Genomic DNA, 20,111 nt, shown 5'->3' on the forward strand with positions numbered 1-20,111 from the left:
GAATGAGGTGAAGGAATGAGAAACACACAGGAACAAACACAACTGTGAACAAACTATCAAATCCACTGCAGAGGAATACATATTAATAGATGTCTCATGACTCCAGAACCAGTGCAATTCTGACAATTTTGAATTGTCAGAAGATAGTTCATCATGAACTAGAAGGTATGTTATCTTAATCTTCCACAAACCACAGTCAGATAATTGAGATGTCAGTTAATCAAAAGCACTATTTATAGATGCTTCATACACAGAAATGGTAGCCTTTAAAATTAAGTAGCATGGTTAATGCAAATCAAAGTGAGAAATTCTGAAGGGCAGTATGAGCTGACAGAACAAAGACCATTCAAACTAACCTCAGTGGTCAAAGGAAAACTGACAAGTGTATTTCTACTATTTTTAAATGAAGCTGAATAAAGGTATTTGATGAATGAAATGAGCAGCAGATACAAGGGGCTTTTGTATTAAGCTTCAAAGAAAATAAAGATCTTTCCCACTTTTAAAAGAGATTACTGGATGGAAGAGACAATAGCAGCTGTCCAGGAAGATGAACATTAAAAATAATCATAACCAAAGATAACAGCAACAGCAGCAGGAAGATTTCTCTCACAGTTGAAAGGTTGTTTCTTGTAACAGAAAGAGCTGATCTTACTTGTACAAATTAGCTGGCTGTTCAAGGATAAATCTCTTTTCATCACACATTTAGTCAAGCAAGGAAGAAGTCAGAGAAGGATTTTGCTTGTTAAGCAAACCTCCCATCAATAAAATAGCTGTTAACTAGCCTGGATTAACTATACACACAAATCCCTTAATTAACCACATGTTACCTCTATGATGTTGGAGCAGTTCTATACAGAAAGATAAACTTGACCCACTGTGATCTACCAGACTTACAGAGAAAGAAGCAACGAAGAAAGAAGCAACCGAGGAGCTGGTCAAATCTATAAACTAACTACTTAAAAGCCAACAAAATCCACAAAATACACAGGTTTTTGTCACATGGAAAATTAACTTTGTTGTTAAAGTCGCTAACAAAAATAGCTACAAAGAATACATTTCCAACTTTAAGGATACAGCAATTAACAAAGAATCAAGATTAAAAGTAATCTCGTATCAGACTGAGATTAACAACTGAACTAGTTACATGATCAGCTCAGTTCAGCGAATGGCTTAGAACCTTAAAATGAGATAAAACTTAAATGTTACAATTTTCATTAAACAAATGCAACAAAAGCACAAAAGTGTATCAATGTACTAGTTGAAGAGATTTAACAGTGAGACTTCAATATCAATATTTAAGGCTGAAATAAATCTAGACTTCAAGATTGCATAGTGATTAACCTTTTCTTTCTCACATGAAATCTAAAAATACTGATAAAAAAAAAAGCTTGCAAGCTTTCAAACTGGTGTTCTCCAAAAATGCTGAGACCCTGATGTTTCTCTGAACAAAAATTAGAATTGAATAATAAGGTGTAGCACATGCCATAAAAAAAAATCTTTAATATAATAAGGATTTATACATTTGTGGACACTTTTTTACTCTCCTGGAACTAATTTAATTTTTCATTTTACGAATGAGTGAAGTTACCATCATTTCTAACTACCAGGCCTGCAAATTCTTACTCCTGGTGGTGCAATTTTGTCTTCCCTGCTAGCAGGACCTGCCTGGAAGCACTGCTGCTCACTCTCAGGTGTTCAGGAATTCCCACTGTCACAAACTGCTGGGCTGTGCATTCAAGGCAAGGCTCTCAAGCTCAGCCTTTACTGGAAGGCTTTCACTCTCTGTACTCATTTCTCCATCCCTTCCTTTCACCCAGCCATTTAAAGTCTGATGGAAACAAAGTCAGGTTTCTCTAGGGTTAGAATTTTATTTTGGTAGGAGTTATTTTGGGGTATTTTGGCTGCCTTGTGGAAGCTTTTGAGGGTTTCTTTAATGTGATCATTTAAGCAGAAAAGCTGGATAGTTGTATTCAATGAAAATGGCAGTTCTGCAATTTCATGAACTGTAATACTGGGCTATTTCATGGGAAATTAAGGTGTTTTGATAGGATATTTTTTCATAAAGCTGTTGATGACAATACGTAAATGTTCATAAGAAATGAATAACAAAAAAGAGAAGTACTGCAGTAGTCAATCATCATCAATATTCAAATACTGTTTATAAATAAGCATCACCACTCTTCTAAAGCAAGTTACTAATACCTGCATTTGGAAACACAAGGCCAAAGCTAAAACACTTTTTTATAAGTGGTCCAAATTTCACAGCAAAGAAGTTTTTTAAACCTTGCCATAACAAAAGCTCTAAATAAAGGCATCTTTTTCTGGGCACAGTTTGGAAACTGGTGTGCCCTTTGACAGTAGGAAAGAGAGGAGCACTAAAAGCTCAATAAGAGCTCAGTGAGACCTCACCAAAAGAACAGCAGGAATGAGAAAAACACTGAAAAATTAAGCTAAGGTCTTGCTGCTGGCCAGTTCTATATCTGTCAAAAGGACAGAAAATTTTCAATGCTGCACAAGCCTATCAGGGAGAAAAAAATCAACTCTGCCAAGTTACCAGAGTATGAAAAATGGTTTTTTGCCAGTGGTGAGGATGAATCAGCAACCACAGATAGAGAACATACTTAACTTAAACCTGATGTGAAAGTTCTCAAAGAATGGCTTTACAATATGCTCAAAAATGAAAAGTTTTTTATGTGTACCCTTATATTCTGATACTGCTGCTACCTTTAATGAAAACCTTTATAAACCCAGCTCATGGAGAAAGACAGGGCTACACACAAAGAGAGCCAGGCTGACACAAGCAGTCCATGCAGCACCAGCAGCTGCACTGACCTCCAAGAACTTCTTCCCACAAAAGCAACCTAAAACAAGCAAGAAAACACCTTGAAGTGACTTTTGTGTCTGTTTGCTTTTAGACCTCATTATCAATAAAAAGCACCAATATGTTGCTTTTAAAGGTAACAAGCAAGTTCCTGGAAATTACAACTAGAGAACACAACATGTTATGAGTATTCCTATTTTGCAGGGGTGGTTATTTTGTTTGCTTGTTTTAGGTGAGTTGGGTTTTTTTAAATGTAAGTCACAAATTCATTAATACAAATTATCTGCAGGACATAAACCACTTAATTTTTAAATACAATCAGTGTGACCACTGAAAGCTAATTAAATATTGATGGATCATTTTGAATGCTTTGGTTTGGGAGGGACCTTTAAAGACCTAGACCTAGTCTAATTGGGCCTTGACTTGCAACACATGCCATGAATCTATATTGACAGTTCCAAAATAGCCTTACTTCCCCGGGGAGCTGTGCACCAATGCTGTCTTTGATCTTCAAATAAATGAATAATCTTACACTGGTTTTGGTGTGAGCAGGTTTCAATTGTCAGAAGTGATTTAGCTGCACAGTCTGAAAGACAGAGAATGAGGTAAAGAGGAACTTCTTCCTTCTGTACAATACTTCTAATGAAATTCAAAGGCAGAGTTCAAAAGACACCTCTTTATATTGACACTACTGATTAATCAGAAGTTAGGGATATTTCTCTTGTATAAATGCTCAGCTTTCTATAATACATTGTTGCTAAAGAGAATTTTTTTCAGCACAGACATAATTTCTGATCCACAACTCCACGCAATTCTTCATACTAAATCAGAAGCACAAATTCTCAGCAACACTCCCCCTGTGATACAAAATGCTGTAAGACAGAACAAAGACATCCTTTCCCCTTTCACTGCTTGTCCTCCAGGATGCTCCATTCTCTAAGGCAAAGTTATGTTAGGAACAAAGCATAGCCAAGATCTGCAACAGTCATCTCACCACACAGCTTTTTTGTGGATTTACCACTGCATTCTCAAGGGTTGCTTTCTACTGGTGCTTCTCAGTTATCAATAATAAAAAGGAGGGGAAAAACTTCATTTGATAATACAATCCATGACCACTGAACTGCAGTATTTGCATATTCTCTCACACATAGGGACTTCAAGCTTTTATTGTGTTTCCTCTCAGTGTGAAGCAGACTGTCAGCAATTACTTTTACATTAGCTGAATTACTGAATCTTGATACTCACCTCCTCTATCATTCCCCTCCCCCTAATATATTCTTTCATCATTCCTCAGCATACAGAATGTAGATATGGCCTGCAGCTACTTCCTGCTTTTGCAGCAAGGGAAAACATCCGCTCCCTGGTCCAGGATTTTTAAAACCACACAGATAGGAACCATACAAAACCCATCATCTTTTTTTTATAAGCTTGCTCTGTACCAGCAGGATCAGAGCAAAACAACAGATACCATCTCTGCAGCTGTTTTCACTCCTTTGATCTCATCAGGGCTAACCTGCTTGCAGCACTTCAGTCAGTGACCTCTAACACATCAGACCTGAAATTTCAGCTGCTCATTTCACATTTCCAAGCTCTCCTTTTTCTCCTCCTAACACATGCAACCCTTCCCCTCTAAGCAGGGAAGGAGTCAATGCACTATCTACAAGGCCAACACTGATCCCCTATACAAATCCTGATGATATACCACCAGTGTTCTTGAAACACCCTCTAACATCCAGTGGATTACAATTACAAAACAAGAAATCTTAATAACATCAGAGATAAATTGTATATATTGTATATAATTGCATTTTGTATTGATAAATTGTATATATTACATTAGTAACAATTTAACAAAAATATGTATGCACTCAGCATTCATATCAAAACAAAACTGCTTCTCAATAAAGTGTTTTATTACATTCCATTGTTATTATTACATGCTCATTACATTGCTTCCTTAAACCCAGGCAGACAAAAAAAAAAAAAAAACCTTTTCTAGCAGCTTCATTGTAATTTTCTACATATGAGGCTTTGATTAGCACAAAAACAAGCAAGAATTCTGCTCTTTTAAGAAACCATCTATTTTAGGTATTATGTTCTTTATCACACTTCCTGAGCTAAAAGCAACAGTTAATTTGAAAAACCAACTCCAACGGAGAGTCTAGGAAGGAAGAGCTACTGCAAAGGAGCAAGCAGAAGAGATGCCATAATCATAAATTATTTTCATAATATTTTACATATACAAACATATTTACATATTTTATATTTATTGATTTCCAACCCCTATCTTGATCCATATAGAAGGCATCTCTGACAACCTTTTATGACAGGAGTGTCATTATCTCTTGATTTCTAAGAAAAGAAAACTTCACACCAGCTATTTTTAAATGAAAGTTTATACAGATTACTGAAAGTATTTTATTACAGTTTATGAAAACTCCACTGGAACTCAGATCATAAGCCATTCACAGGCTGTATAATGCCACCAAACCACTGGACATCTGATCCTGAACAGCTCCAATGTATTTGCCTTCTTGTGAGAAACAAACCTACCAACAACCACAAAAGAATTAAAATCAGTAACACCCCCTATGAGGAAAATAAAGACTTTTTACAAGTTGGGAAGGATTTTTACACAATTTTTTTCCTATAAAGCCACTTTACAGTTGCTTAAAACCTTATTTTAAAAAAGAAATCCAAGTGAAAAAAGTCATGCTAATCATCTTTCTTATTACTTTTCCTTATTCAGCTGAAGCTGTTCAGCTGCCTTCAAGGATGACTAGAATGGCAAATACTATTTCTATTTTTAAAATCTTACAGCTATTCTACTGAAAGGCTCCAATATCTCCACCATTTTGGAGAGGCAACCACAAGCACACCTACCATCTTCTGTGTACAACTTCTGCTAAGATCAGGCCTCAAAAATTCATCATTTTACATGGGAGAGTAGGGTTGCTGGAGTTCACCAGCTGCACTCCCCAGGGCTCCTGCTGCAGTGAGCAATCTCCAGGTGTCACCACAGGGCCAAGCAGAAGTTTAGATGGGGCACAGCCCTGGTGCTGGAGGTCAGCCTGGCCCCACACGCAGGAAATGTGCTCAGAGCACTCCCTCTGTTGATGCTGGGCTAAGAGAGAGGAAGGCAGAGGAAGCAGCAAGTCTGAAACATGTGAAGAGTAACAGAGGAGGGAGAAAGCTGAGGGCAGGGGATAGAGAAGAATTTAGAAAATGAAAAAAAAATAAGAAAGGTAAAAACAGAAAAAGGGATTGCAACTAGTACAGAATAATCACACTCTCACATAGACTGAATTATTTTGATTGCATTATGTCTTGGTGTAATATTCCTTTGGTGTGTACAAACCAGCTGCAGTATTCCACAGCAAGCACCTTTCTCAACCAATTATGTAAAACCAGGGGAAGTAATCTAACTGGTTCAAAGGGCACAAGACTCTCTCCAGATCCAAACTCCCAGCTATGGTGGCAGCAGAGGCCATCAATGTGATTTCACTAAACAAAAGCAGCACTTCCTCTCTTCCCCTTTCCAAACAGCAGAGCTTTAACAATACCTTGAAAAACATTTAGATGAAAAAATATTGATGAAGAAAGTGTTTAAGCATTGTGATGAAGGTTCCAGCTTTGTTGCAAGGTTATTATAAGGACCCACACCTCATTTAATGCGCTAAACTGGCTGTGCTTTGAACATGAGCAAAGACTGCACAGCAGAAGAAAGGATTTTCCTTCATTTACTGCAGAAGTTGGGAGGTGTGTCTCAACTGACAGAAGGAGCTGTACAGCTGCTTTGTGATGATGGCATTTGCTCTCTAAAATCACACTTCTAATCTTGCATTTTCTAAATTTGATAAGCAGTACATTTCAAACCAGATTTCCCCATATCTACTTTGTTTTCTGCACCTTCAGCTTCAGGAGCACAATCTGATATGTGGACACCCCATGCTCTTGCAGTTGAGACCGAGTTCCCTGAACAGTTCCCTCTAGTCTAAGTAGTTTCAAAACAAACCCAAAAGCAACAACAAACAAACAACCCTCTCCTGCACACAAGTCCCCACAAAACACCACATCTTCATTTCTGGAACGTTTAAGGAGAGGGATCAAGCTTGTTTCACTGCATTCATTAATACCTTCAAAACCTTTGCCTTAATCCCCCCCTTTTTATGTCATACCATTATTTCACTCAACTCTCCTGAGAAGTCCATTCCAAGTGCAAATTAATTAATTTTAATGTACTCTTCCTATAATGTCATAGAAGAGCTCGTAAAACACCAATTACAAGAGGTGTTTCCTGTAAGGTTTGGGGTGTGTGCTGTAAAGAAGCACTGAATCTCAGTATACAGGTATGTATAACATACACCCAATATATACACATGCACAGGGTTGGGCTTAAAACACCCTGCAGTGCCACTGAGAAAATATAAAAGAAGGCTTACAAGTAATCTAAAAAAAAAAAAAAATAGGAATCCTGAGTAGGATTAGTGCACAAATTCCTGGTAGGAATAGTACACAAAGAATTCACCTATTCTCTTCTGCATCTGAGATACCTTACAAAAATGCTAACTATGTTAAAAATGTGTTTCATAAAACTGCTTTCATTTGATAGCTCCTATAAAGATTTTACTCTCATACTATGCATATCTTCAGCTCCTTGCACAATTTTTCTATTTGTTTGCAAACTATGAGAATCACTTACCATTTAAAGATATGAACAACAATTAAATCATATCCACCTTCCCTCCACTCCCATTTTGCAACGCAAAGTATGACTGAATCATGATGATTTGGGAAAGTCATCATCCTAATGAGCTTTAAAGAAGCCAGATATGTAGGATCACTACCCAGGAGAGGGATGGGTGGGTAAAAAGAAAAATTATGGCCTTTACTACCAAATTACTGTATTAAAAACCTATCAATGCAAATCACTTTGTTGGTTCTTTATTGCTTTACTTAATCTTTTGAACCATAAAGGCTAATATCTGGACTATGGAGCAAATTGAAATCAGAAAAGCCTATTGCATCACAATACAAAGTTAGTAAGAAATAAATGCATTGGAAGAGGATAAGAAACCAAAAATAATTTTAATAAACCATTTCCTGTGACATGCCCTACTGAATACAGATTCTGCTCCATTACAAACAGTTACTAACCCGGCCTCTCAATACAACACTATGTTTAAAATCCTATCTGTTGTGAAAGAAGACAGAAGTTGAGAGCTGTGCCAGTGAGCCGGCAGACCAGCCCTACCAGAACTCGTGCAATGCCCCCACTTGACTGTGGCAGCCAGGGATGCCGGCCTTCCGCCAGCAGCGGCCGAGCTCAGCCGGATCAATAGGGCCGAGCGAGCTGCACAGGGATAAGCCCATCTCAGCCCGAACGGGAGAGCAAACTGAAAGTCAATAGCAAAAAGCTTGTGCTTAATCTGGTAACAGACAGGTAGAGCAGCTGTGCATCTCTCCCATAGCACCCACAAACTAATCTCGCAAAGAACAAAGGGGCGATTTATTTCCTACTACATTCCCAACGTCACTGTATTACAACAGGTGAAATAGTGTAAAATGTCCTCCCACATCACGCATTATATTCAGTCGTTACGGTGATGCTGCTCTTAGGTTTCCCCACAGTCCGACCGCATTTCCGCCGCCGTGAGCGAAGCGGGCAGCGGGGGGCCTGGAGACATCTAAAAGCCGCTGTTTCGGAGCACCGTTCGCTGCTGTCTCCAGACGCCGGCCGGTGTGTGCACCAAGGCTGCCCACCGACAGCGGCCGCTTCTTTTGTTCCAGCCTATCCGTCATTTTCCGCCGGGCACCGCGCTGGGCAAAGCGAGCCGCGGGCAGCCGCACTCCAGCGACGCCCGGGGCTCATCGCTCAGCCCGCGCCTGGCACTGCCGCTGCCGCTGCCTCGCCCAAATACGGGGACAATTCATCCCCATCCTCCTTCCCTGCCCCTGTACAGGTAACGGGCGCTGCCCAGCCCGGGCCGGGCATCCAGGCGCAGCCTCTTCCCGAAGTCCGCGGGTGACACCTCACGGGCAGCGGCAGCCGAAGCGCGGCCGCCCCCCGCGCCGCGGCTCCAAGGACCCCGGCAGCGGCCCCGGTGGCCGCCCCCGCCCGGCGGGGCAGCGACGGGCGGTGCGGGGCAGCGAAGGGCGGTGCATCCCTCCCCGCCGCAGCCCTCGAAGCGCAACCTGCGCGCCCGGCACGGAGGTGTCTCTTCTCTCCGCCCGGCCCGGCCCGGTGCCACCACACCCCAGAGTGCCCGGAGAGGGCCGTGCCCGGCGGGAAGGCGGCGAGGCCGGGGGGGTTCGAAACCGTGTCAGCCCCGCTCGGGAGCACCCACAGCGGCAGCCCCGAGGGGCACCCGGCCGTCGCCCCGCCGCCGCCAACGCCGACCTCTCCGCCTGTCACATGAAAACAATTATTGCCTCGGCCGGGGGAGGGGAGGAGAAGTTAAAAGCCGTGAGGCGAAGGAGAGGAGGCCGGTGGCGGCCACCTCCCTCCCGCCGCCCCCAGCAGCACATGCACCCCACTGGCTAGCCAGGAGCCCCAGCTGGCCCCCGGCACCGCCACCTCGGCTGCCTGAACTCACCCATTTATGTCGAGCTGGGCTTCGCCTGGCAGCGACAACAGGCTGAAAGTTTGGGGTGGGTGGCCACGACGAGGAAGGGGGCGAGGGATCGCCCGAGCTGCCGCCGCGCGGAGCGGAGGCGCTGACAGAGCCGCTCCCTCCTCCGGCGGCCACCGCGCTCAGCACCCGCCGCAGCCGGGCTGCATCCTGCGTCCTGCGCCGCGGCTCCCTCGGCGTGTGTGAGAAAAAGGAAATATACAGAAATCAGGCTAGAAAAGGGGCTCAGCCTTCAGCTCCTGCAGCTACCTGGGTCCCCGCTGCGCCGGGAAAAGCAGCCCAGGGCGAAAGCGCCCGAAGGAGCCTGTGCCGCCGAGCCGCGGCAGGGGCAGGCTGTGAGCGCGGCGGGGCGCGGGAGCGGCTCGGGCTCCCAAGCGCGGGCAGCGACCGCCGCGGCTGCCGCTGCTGCTGCCGGGGCGAGCGGCGGCTCCGGCTCCGCGCTGCGGGAAGTGTCGCGAGACTGCGCCAGAGCCGCTGCGCCGCCTCGGGCCGGCGGGAGAGGAGGGCGGGGAGGGCGCCAGGAAGCGGAGCCGCGCCGAGGTCCCGGCGGGGGCAGGGTCGGCGGAGAGCGGAGCCTCGGCAGGGAGCGGGGTAGCTCCCTCCCTCTCGGGGCAGGACTCCTCGGGCACAGGGAGGGGACGGGGCGCTGGGGGAGGCTGTAGAGCGCTCCCGGGCGGCGGGACAGGCTCCTAACCGCGCATTCCGGCCCCGCACCTGCCCCGTAGCTGCCCGTCCGCACACGGCCCCAGGCAGCCGTGCCGGCCCTGCCCTGCCCCCGGGGCGCTGCTTTCTGAGCGACCGGGAAATGCACCGGCAGCGCCGCAGGCGCCCCTCGTCTCTGCCCGGCCCACCTTCCCCGCACACACCGCTACAGGTTTGGGTTTAGGAGCAGGGAAGGAAGAAAAGAGGACAAAAAGGGAAGACGAAGAGTGCCTTTGGGGTGGTGTTGATGCTTCACTAAAAAAGCAGCGTCGCACAGGAGCACGGACTGTCCGTACTGCAGGAAGATGCGAAACCCCTGCTACAGTAACAGTGTGCACACATCAGCAACATGTTTGGACAGAAAGGCATGGAAGGAGGGTGGGGAGGCGTGTGCACAGGCACGTCTGCCCACAGGTAAAGACCCCTGGGAAAAAACCTAGAAGAGTAGCAGAGGAGAAGAGCAGATTAAAAAAAAGGCAAAAAAAAAAGCTGGTATTAAAGTATAGGTAACATTTTACAGCACAAGCACCTTGACTATTAATGAAAGAGTAGTAAAAGCAGCCTGTTCTTACCTCAAGTACGTAATTTGTGCATGAAAACAGAAAACTGCCACTTTCCACTCCCTTCACAAGAGATTTTGAAAAAAGCTTTTTCTTTTTTTTTAAGCCCTGAAAATTACACCAAGCATTAATAACTACTGAATCAAATAACTGAATTATTTATAAGTAAAAATTTCGTGAAAACATTTATTGTCTGTAGAAACAAGATTTACATTTATTTTATATAAACTATGTTAAACATACATATAAACATACCTACATCTTACTATATCCTTATGAACGAGGCTTTTAGATATGGAGTAACATTGTCAAAAAGCACCGTCGTGGACTCAAAGACTACAGACTTAAAATGCATTTGCATTTAACTCCAGCTTCAGTAGTTTAAAAATGTCATTTCTTATCCACACTTACAAATAATTGAAGGCTTCTCTAACACTGTGTTTCCATGTGCACATACATGTACACATACACACATTAGACAGTCCTTGAGAAACTACAGTATAAATAACATCAACAATCTATTCCTTAGAAGTGGACATTAGTTCCCCTCATTCAACTGGGAGTAAAAAATTCCTGCTATTCTTAAAACATAACAATGAGGCTTTTTTTATTCCTTGAAGAACATACTCGAACAACAACTCTTTCCACTGCCTCCTCCCCTCAATACTAAAGATGTGAGAAGCCAGTCACAAAATGAAAGCCATCTACTACATTATTTACAGAAAATGAAATATTAAAAAGATAACATGAGATTCAGACTACTTAAGAGAAAATTCAGAGCAATGAACAGTGAACAGAAGAAAACTGCATTAAAAGTGGCAGGCTATTAAACCATGTGTCTAAATACCTACTCAAAATCCCTCCAACAAAAACCACCAGGCATGGAGGGAAGGGGCAGGTGTTATGACAAGAGTTTTCTCTGATCTTGACACTGAAAAATAATATTCACAAAGCTCAAAACAGAACACACTTCAATGTTCATGGCTATCCTTAAGGTCTGTTAGGGAATCAAGTGTCACAAGGAGGCTTTCAATAATCTTGAAATGGCTTTTATTCTTTCTTTCCTTCGTAAGGAGGCTGAAGAACTTCTTATCTTCAAATTCTGCAGCAATGGAATGAAGTCTGTCAAGGGTCAGAGCTACGTGCAGAAACATTTTTTTTTTCAGATTCATTAGGATGCAAGTCTGAAGTCTGTCTTTCAGAGGGCTCTCCCAATAAAGAACCTTGTAGATTGCTGTTCAGATGCTTAAAGAAAGGCAAGAGGTGGATTTCAACACAGTATGGGAAAAGCCTTCCTTTAGGAAAGCAAGGAAATTAAAGAAATCCCTCTATTTACAGTCTTCTAAGGTGAATACTGAGAAATCAGTCTTTCTTTGTTATGATCTTTTATCACCTTCTTCAAGAGACTCTCATTATCCATTTCACAGACATGGCAGAAAATGACTTTCTGATGCATAACAAGCAAGTTTTGAGAACTCTGCCTTTAATGCCACAAAAGTGTAATCCTGGGGTTTGGTACTGTTTTTAAAGCAACTAAGTTCATTTAAATAAAACTCAGTATTTCAGCCTAGGGCCCTAGGGAAGATGGGAGCAGGAAAACATTACACAGCAGGTGATGGATCAGCTGGACTTACTCCTATCCTCTGCTATTAGTTACCTGAGTTGAGACAGCTATGTTCGGGTCTCAAGACCATCTATATCCATCAGGTAAAATGATTTCAAATGCAATTATTACTTAAGGCAAGCTTATAGAAACCTTGCAAATATGTTGCTTCTTACTGGCCCAGAATTTTGTGAACCTTGTGAACTCAATAATTACAAATTTATGATAAGTATTCTTATCAATTTATGCAAATATTAAACGGATCAGCAATACAAATGCTAACATCATAGCAACTTAGTATTTCAGACACTTAAAAGGAAGACTCTAGTCATACTAAACCCATTACATTTTGGATAGCAATTAAAAATAAAATTTCACATGTGAACAACTGAAAATGACAGCATTTAACAGCCATTTCAAACTTAACAAAACAAAGGCAATTCACATTTGTATTTTTAAAGTATAAAACAGAAAGCTAGAAAGCTCTTAAGACAATCACATTTTTAACTTGCCCTTCCAATGCAAACAGTGACAGACTTTACTAATGAGAGTCACTGTTTTCCTACACAGGCTTACACACCTATTTAAAGTAAACAGTTGTTTTAACAAGAACTGTTATCAGTCCATGCTCTCACTAGAAAGATTACAACAAACTTAAGTCTTTGTACATGTGTTTTCTGCAATGCAGTCGCAATATTGAAAGGCACCAGGTTATTCAAGTAAATTGACCTTTCTTCTGCTTAACCCTTTTCCTTGTGCCTTCACAACCCAAACAGTAACTTTAATACATTGCCCTCAATCAAACACTGTATTCCAGTAAAACAGAATTTTCTGTGCTAAAACAATAAACAAACTGAATTGGATATGAGTATATACACACAAACCTCTGTAATTCATAAAGATATATTTACATAGCAATGTCTCACATCATACCATAGAGTAGATGCTTCTAGCACCTAAACCATGAGTTTTTATAAAATTCATTATTTTTGTGTGCATTTTTTAGAATGTAAGAGGTTTTATCATGACAGAATCCAAAATTATTTAAGTAAAATTATCAGTAAAAATGTGATTTGAGCAAATGGGATCATAGAAAAGATAAACCAACTGAAACAGTGACTACATTTCATATGACATTAATCTTAGGACCATGGATTCGGGGGGGAATCAAAGTCAGCAAACAAGTCAAAAAATCCACAAACTTCTTTGCAATATGTTGCTCCCAGTTGCAGAAATAAACACAAAGCTAAACTGTAAAGTACAAAACAAATTAGAAATATCTAATCATGCATAGATAAAATAAAGCACAAAATCAGGAGTCAGTCACATGTTGAAACCTGGTTAAAGCAGCATTAACTGACTGAATCTGACTACTCCAGCATTACTTCCAAACAGTGCTAGCAAAACTACCATGTCAGAAGTTTCTTCATGTATCCACTTTTTCCATTTACTCAACAAAGAGTTCTCTTCCAGAATTTAATAAGAACACTGCAGGAAGCTTACAGACACAGTAGTATCCTGTTGAATGAGACAACACAGTCTCAGTAGTTTGTCCTGTATCATAATGGTTTCATTTCTCACATCTTTTACAGTGTACATTCAGAGCAGTGTGAAGGACTTGTTGGCTTCAGGGTAAACCTGCCCCTCTCGGCTTAGCATGTTCTGCACTCCCCTGCCAGCAGCCTGATCAGAACAGCAGCTACTCCACATTTGCTTTGGGTTGACTCATTTAACCTGTTGTTTCAGTTCCTTATTTTTATCTCCCGGTAAATCTACACAGGATGACTCTGCCAGATTAATCACTGACAACACTAAGTAAAAAACTACTTTCTTATCTGCAGAAGGTTGCCTGCCTCTATTTGTCCAGGGAGTTCCTTTCCTTCCAATTCCCATTTTGCCTATGCATGTTAAAGTTACTGAAAAAACTAATTATATTATTAATGATTGTTATTTAAACTGACAACTTGTGTTTTAGAAACAAACCATCTGTTATCATTGAATGACATGACATCAATGAATGTTGCACTCTTCCTGCCTTATTCCCTATGAACACTAAGCAGAACAACCCTGAAACTGAAGAGCTCAAGTCACAGTAATTTTAGCTGTTCTGAACCATAATTACATTTTCAAACAGTCCCTCTACTGAAGGCATTGTGGAAAAAAACATTACAAAAAAGCATGCAGAAATCACATCCTGGTTTTCCACCCAAAAAACCAAATTTCCTTTTCTGTGAACATACCTCTAACCCAGAATTGGAATTCTGGTCTACCAGCCACAACAGACACTAGCCTGCATTCTAGATTGAAATACATCTGCCTGCATGTATTGAGGATATTGTGAATTAACTTTTTTCTTGAAAAAGAACATTTCTTAAGACTACTATGCCTCATTAGTAAGAAGTTTGAACAAATCTGCAATACATACACACAACCCTACCATATATAATGAATTAAGGCAAGGGCTATAAACAGGAAATAAACACAATACTGTTTATAGCTGCTTATGAAACAGGTCTGGCTATTTGAGTTTTGCACACAGCGTAACAATACTGCAGTATGGTAAACTTCAGAGAGTCATTCGGAACAAAATCATCAGCTGTCTGCATTTAAAGCAGTTTCAATTATGAACAATTTCTTTGTTAGAACACACGCTTTCAAAAACTTACATTTTTTGTTTTTCTTGTAATTTAATACTTCAGGCCCCAATTTTAGAATTCACAAGATCATCAAATCATTTATGATGAAAAAGATTAGAGAACATGTGACTTGGTAGAGAATCTCATACACCAAAATATAATGAGACAGAATAATTTTGAATACAGACCAACTAATCTTCTAACAAACCCAAGCATGCTTTCAGTGCAGTTATAAGCTACTGCTACAGTACTTTACATAACTGCCTGTTACCATGAATTTTAATCAAATGCTGAAAGTTGTCCCAACATTCTAACAATTTACAAATGTATATACACATCAGAAATCCAAGTGTATTATTAATCCAAAGTAATACAAAATACTGTTTTATGGAAATGACTGAACAGAGGTGTAAAATCTATTGCACAACCTAAAAGGTCATTAATTGGAAAATCCTGAGCTAATGTGCTATTACCAAACAATTCAGGCACTTTTTTTTTTCTTTTTTATTATTACATTAGCAATAAACTTTCAACATAGAAACCTCTAGGTATAACAGCTCAAGTTCCATCTGTAACATCATGCTTAGAGAAAAAGTATTTAATAAATAAGACTCCCTTCAATGACTTCCTTATTTGAGACTGGTATGCACACAGAACTAAAGGTACATAATATGATGTTTCAATTTAATACTGTACTTTAAAAGCAATTATTAAAACTGTAAAAAAGTTCTGCAGCATTCAAAATAAAGTTATTTTTAATCAAGAAAGTTACAGCGTTAGTTCCTTTATCCTTTTTTAAGTCTTGAGAAAGTTGTCAAAAACTGAACAGATGCTCCCTTGCTGTGTTATCTGTTTCAACCTCAGGATCTCAGCTTAGTTCAGGTTTCTGTTGCAATATTTAGATTTCCCTACAGAGAAAAAAAAAGAAAATCATTACTCTCAGTTATAATAGCAGAAAAACCCTCCCAACCTTCCTAAGTGATGTATGTAAAATGCAAAGTTCTTTCGATTATGTACTCAAACAGCTCAACTATAAAGCGTGTACCTTAAAAGATACATATGCATCATTATTACAAATGAAATAAAGATGTTCAGACCCGTTTAACAGATCTTAACTGGTTTTATAATTACAATAGGCAAAATACTACAATTTCAGGAACAGTTTTGGTTTTTAGGAATTAGCCATCCAACAAACAGTATGCTGTTAAGAAAATGTTTGTCGTACTTATTTAACTCAGACACGCTCAAATTCATCACGTGTAAAAAATCCCATAAAATTCAGAAGTCACTGATGAATCTCTGATTCAGTACCTAGCAGCCAGCATGTTTGAAGTATGCTTTATAAGTTCCAGACAAGAATCTTAACAGCCAATTATAGAAGAACACTGGAAATTATTGGAAATAGCTCACAACAACAAAATTGTAACATTGCTATACCCATTTTACAAGGTCATAACTGGGGGAGGGGATATCTTTCTCCTTCTATTTTCCACTAATTCCAATTCAATTTAGCCTTTGAAGATAATAATTCTCAGAGCCCATGCAAGTATAAGATATATTTGCCCAGATACTTCAGCAACAAGTGATCTCTTCACCTTGTTGCAAGTGCTTGGTTTTCTTTCTGATGGTTGGGTGGTTTTGGTTTGTTTGTTTTGGTTTGTTTTTTACAAGTGTGTTTCCTTAAGGGGTTTGGGGGGCTTTTTCTTCTCCCCACTGGGCTGTAAACTTGAGGAATTTTGCAAACAGCTGTAAGAACTTGTGCTTAAGGTGCTTCTGTGCTCCAAGAGCCAAAGTCTAATCCAACTACAACTGCTTATTTATTCAAGTGTGTTTACTTGTAGCTGGATGGACACAGAGTTACAAAACAAAGACACACAGAGCACAGAACTGCAAGGGGCTGTGTAGGTCATATAATCCAATTCCCTGATGTCACAAGTAACTTCATACTACTTTGATCAATTCCAATAAAGGATTTACCATGTTTTAACTACTGATCCTCACAAAAGCTGCAACATTTTATAGGGCTCAAAATTCTTATGCAGTTCAAGATTGTCGGCCCATACAGTCTGCAAATCAAAGTTTAAGCTTTTCAAACGATTTTATACAAGACACTATATTGTGCAGGAAGTTTTGTTCAGAGCAGCATCCCAGTGAATACTTTGAAGCACATAATTATGGTAACATATAAAAAGGAGAAGCACACAGATGTATTAGAAAATTATTAATATCCTTCTCTTAAACAGGACAGAATATTTTGTTCTACAAAGGCACAATTTCTGGCCCCGTCAGTAGGAAGAGAGATCAGCTGAGCTCAAGGAAAAAATACTGAAACAGAAGCAACCACAGAATCTCAGAGGGCACCTCTGATTTGCAGTTACACAAAGCAAGTTTCAGCAAGTTTCCATAGAATAAACAGAGAGGAAACAAGAGTGCAGTCAAGTTTGCCAGTGAAGTACAAAGAGCCAATATCCCAGAAAATCCCATCCCAGTCATTCCATGGAGATTTAAAAATCAAAATGGATCTTATGAATATGCATATTTTACAAATGGCTTAGTGAAAAATAAATTAATCCAACTTACCTTTTCTTTCCTCAAAAATCCATCTCTGAATTTATTAGTGGCAAATCCCCTTACACCAACAGAACGTAACCGCTGGTACTTAGCCTGAATATATAAACCCTTCTGCACTAAGCCTGATTTATAATGGGATTGCAAACGGCCATCTGCAAAGTTGCTCTGTAAGGGTGGGGGAAAGGAAGAAAAAAGTGTGCAAAATGAGGGCACCAAAACTCAAAAGTTCATAATTACAGCTATACACTTGTAAAACCTCCAGTACTCAATGACAGAAGCACGCATTTGCAAGTGCACACCCTCTTCATTTACATCCATGTATTATTTCTTAGACCACAGGGCTCAAAGAACTGGTGTACTGCACTTGCTGTTCAAAACATCTGAAATTATCTTCCTTGTAGAAAAAAAAAAAAAAATGCATTGTACAACATTTTAACATTTTTTCAACTGCTAATGAGGCACATGCCATCAACAAAAAACTTTCAGACAGCACCTCACTGCCACTACCAAATTCAGTGATGCCAAGCCTGCAGCAGGCACACATTGAGTCTGAAGTGTCACACTAACACAAGTCAGTACATATGTTTTTCCTAGAGCTTTAATGTCGGACAGTCTGAACACACAGGCATTTCCTATGCCTTTGATACCTCCACAATGCAAAACTGCAAACTAACCTACTGTGGGACTAGGAGCAGAGGCCACAGAGGTATCAGAAGACTTAAAGGTGAAAGGCATTATAAAAACACAGAGGATATAGCATGATCAACTGATCACAGCAGGTAAAGTTTGAAAAAGATTTTCATTCCTAGGCCCTCAGATCTTTAAAAATTAGGCAGTAAATATTTTTAGAGTAATAAAAACCTTATTTGTCATAATTTTTCCATAGTTTTCCAACATCCATTCCAAATTTAAACAATGGGTTTTCCTCTAAAACCAGAGAAAACCTTCAGGCCATATAAATTCTTCTTATCTTTTACAAACACCATTGAAGGGCAGGAGAAAACAAAATATGTCACAGAACAGCCCTTATTGAGCATGACAAAATTCCTTTGGTGAAATGTCTCATTTGACAGAGTAAGGATCGCTTCAAGAAAAATCACAAGCTCTGAGATTGCAATAACTTTAGTACCACTTTTTCCACTGTGTTTTCCACTGTGTGGCTGGTGAACAATAAAGAAAGAACTGTACAGAACAGAGGTTTCTTTATGCAAATGCAGAGGTTCTGTTATTTCACAAATCATTTCACCCACCTACTTTGCAGGAGACAAGTGAGAACCTGGCCCCATCATTCCCCCAGGGTTACTCTGACAGAGGACACTTACAAGAGCCCATTTAATGCCAATCACTTTCCTGGAGAGTATCAGAGTGCAGGCACAAAGAACTTCCTTGCACTAGGTTGTATTACATGGGTATGTGCCTATCACAGAGAAAACTGAAAGGCACTTTTAATGCTGGATTAATGCCATGAACACAACACTAGAAGTTCCCATTTCTCCACTCCTGCTATGGCTCCCTTGACTTCAGTGACTAGAAAGGAGGCCTTGGTGGTCTGCCACTGCAATTGTATGACAATAAACAAAGGACTAGAACAAGCAAGGGATGGGGGAAAGGTGAAAGGTACTGAAAATTGCCTTATAAACAGCTTAGACATTTCAACTCAAGAATTTACATGTTCTGTAAGTGGGGAGGGAAGAACACAGCAGTAATATTAATGTAGAGCAGCATCAGTTATAGACAAAGCTAACAGATTCTATATACATTTGGCAAATAGGCACCTCAGTCACACACAGCTTGTAGCAAAACAAGATAATCTAAAGTATGTGGAAAACAACATTAACTTTTGGTCTATAAATAAGAATACAGTCTGCTAAAGTGACAATCCAAGTTTACATTAGGACTGTTTTATAAATAATGCTAATGACAATCCCTAGGAGCCTGAAGCTCTAAAATAAGGGTATTTGAGCAACTATATATGGCTGCACTGTGTGGCAAGGATGGAGTTAATTTTCTTCACAGCAGCATGCATGGTGCTGAGTTTTGGATTTGTGACTAAAACTGCACTGGTAACACACCAGTGCTTTGGCTATTGCCCAGCAGTACCTGCACAGCAGCAACATTTTCTTGTCTTTCCTTACTCTGCTGCTCAGCAAGGACACCAGGGTGGGCAAGAAGCAGGGAAGGGACACAGCCAAGACAGGTGGCCCAAGCTGAGCACAGGGATGTTATACACCATACAATCTCCTATGCAACAGAAACTGAGGGAAGGGGCTTTGGAGGAAGTAGTCATTGCTTGGGGACCAGCTGGGCATCAGTCACCTTGTGACAGATGGTGAGTGACAGCCTTTGCATCACTTCTTTTTTCACTACTTAAAACTGTCTTCATCTCAACTCCTGAGTTCTCTCACTTTTGCTCTCCATATTTTCCATCCCATCCTGCTGGGAGAGGAAGGGAGCTAAGGGGAGGGTGGCAGCAGCTGTGTGGTGCTATGCTGCTGGCAGGGGTGAACCCACCACAGCCAATAATATGCTGAACTTTTTTTAAGCAGTGAATGCAGTTTAGTTTTAAAGATCACTTTGCACTTACTT

The 20,111-nt window shown here is 40.7% G+C and overlaps 2 protein-coding genes across 4 annotated transcripts in view; both read right to left on the bottom strand.

The window, feature by feature from the left end:
* Window positions 1–9,792, bottom strand: part of SH3KBP1 (SH3 domain containing kinase binding protein 1) — a 209,539-nt gene extending 199,747 nt beyond the window's left edge. Inside the window, exon 1 of one of the 2 annotated variants that reach the window (XM_018913607.3) lies at window positions 9,418–9,792. In XM_018913607.3, coding sequence (XP_018769152.1) covers window positions 9,418–9,421 — 4 coding nt within the window. In that variant the 5' untranslated portion in view covers window positions 9,422–9,792. The remainder of the gene's footprint in view (window positions 1–9,417) is intronic. The other variant, XM_050973299.1, reaches the window with a different exon arrangement.
* Window positions 9,793–11,312: 1,520 nt separating this feature from the next.
* BCLAF3 (BCLAF1 and THRAP3 family member 3) overlaps window positions 11,313–20,111 on the bottom strand; it is a 33,110-nt gene continuing 24,311 nt past the window's right edge. Inside the window, exons 11-12 of one of the 2 annotated variants that reach the window (XM_030234384.2) lie at window positions 17,535–17,690; window positions 11,313–15,862 (exon numbers count right to left, since the gene is read on the bottom strand). In XM_030234384.2, the coding sequence (XP_030090244.2) occupies window positions 15,833–15,862; window positions 17,535–17,690 (186 nt within the window). In that variant the 3' untranslated portion in view covers window positions 11,313–15,832. The remainder of the gene's footprint in view (window positions 15,863–17,534; window positions 17,691–20,111) is intronic. The other variant, XM_030234385.2, reaches the window with a different exon arrangement.

The sequence above is a fragment of the Serinus canaria genome, chromosome 1 (genome assembly GCF_022539315.1).
Source record: "Serinus canaria isolate serCan28SL12 chromosome 1, serCan2020, whole genome shotgun sequence".
Classification (NCBI taxonomy): Eukaryota; Metazoa; Chordata; class Aves; order Passeriformes; family Fringillidae; genus Serinus; species Serinus canaria.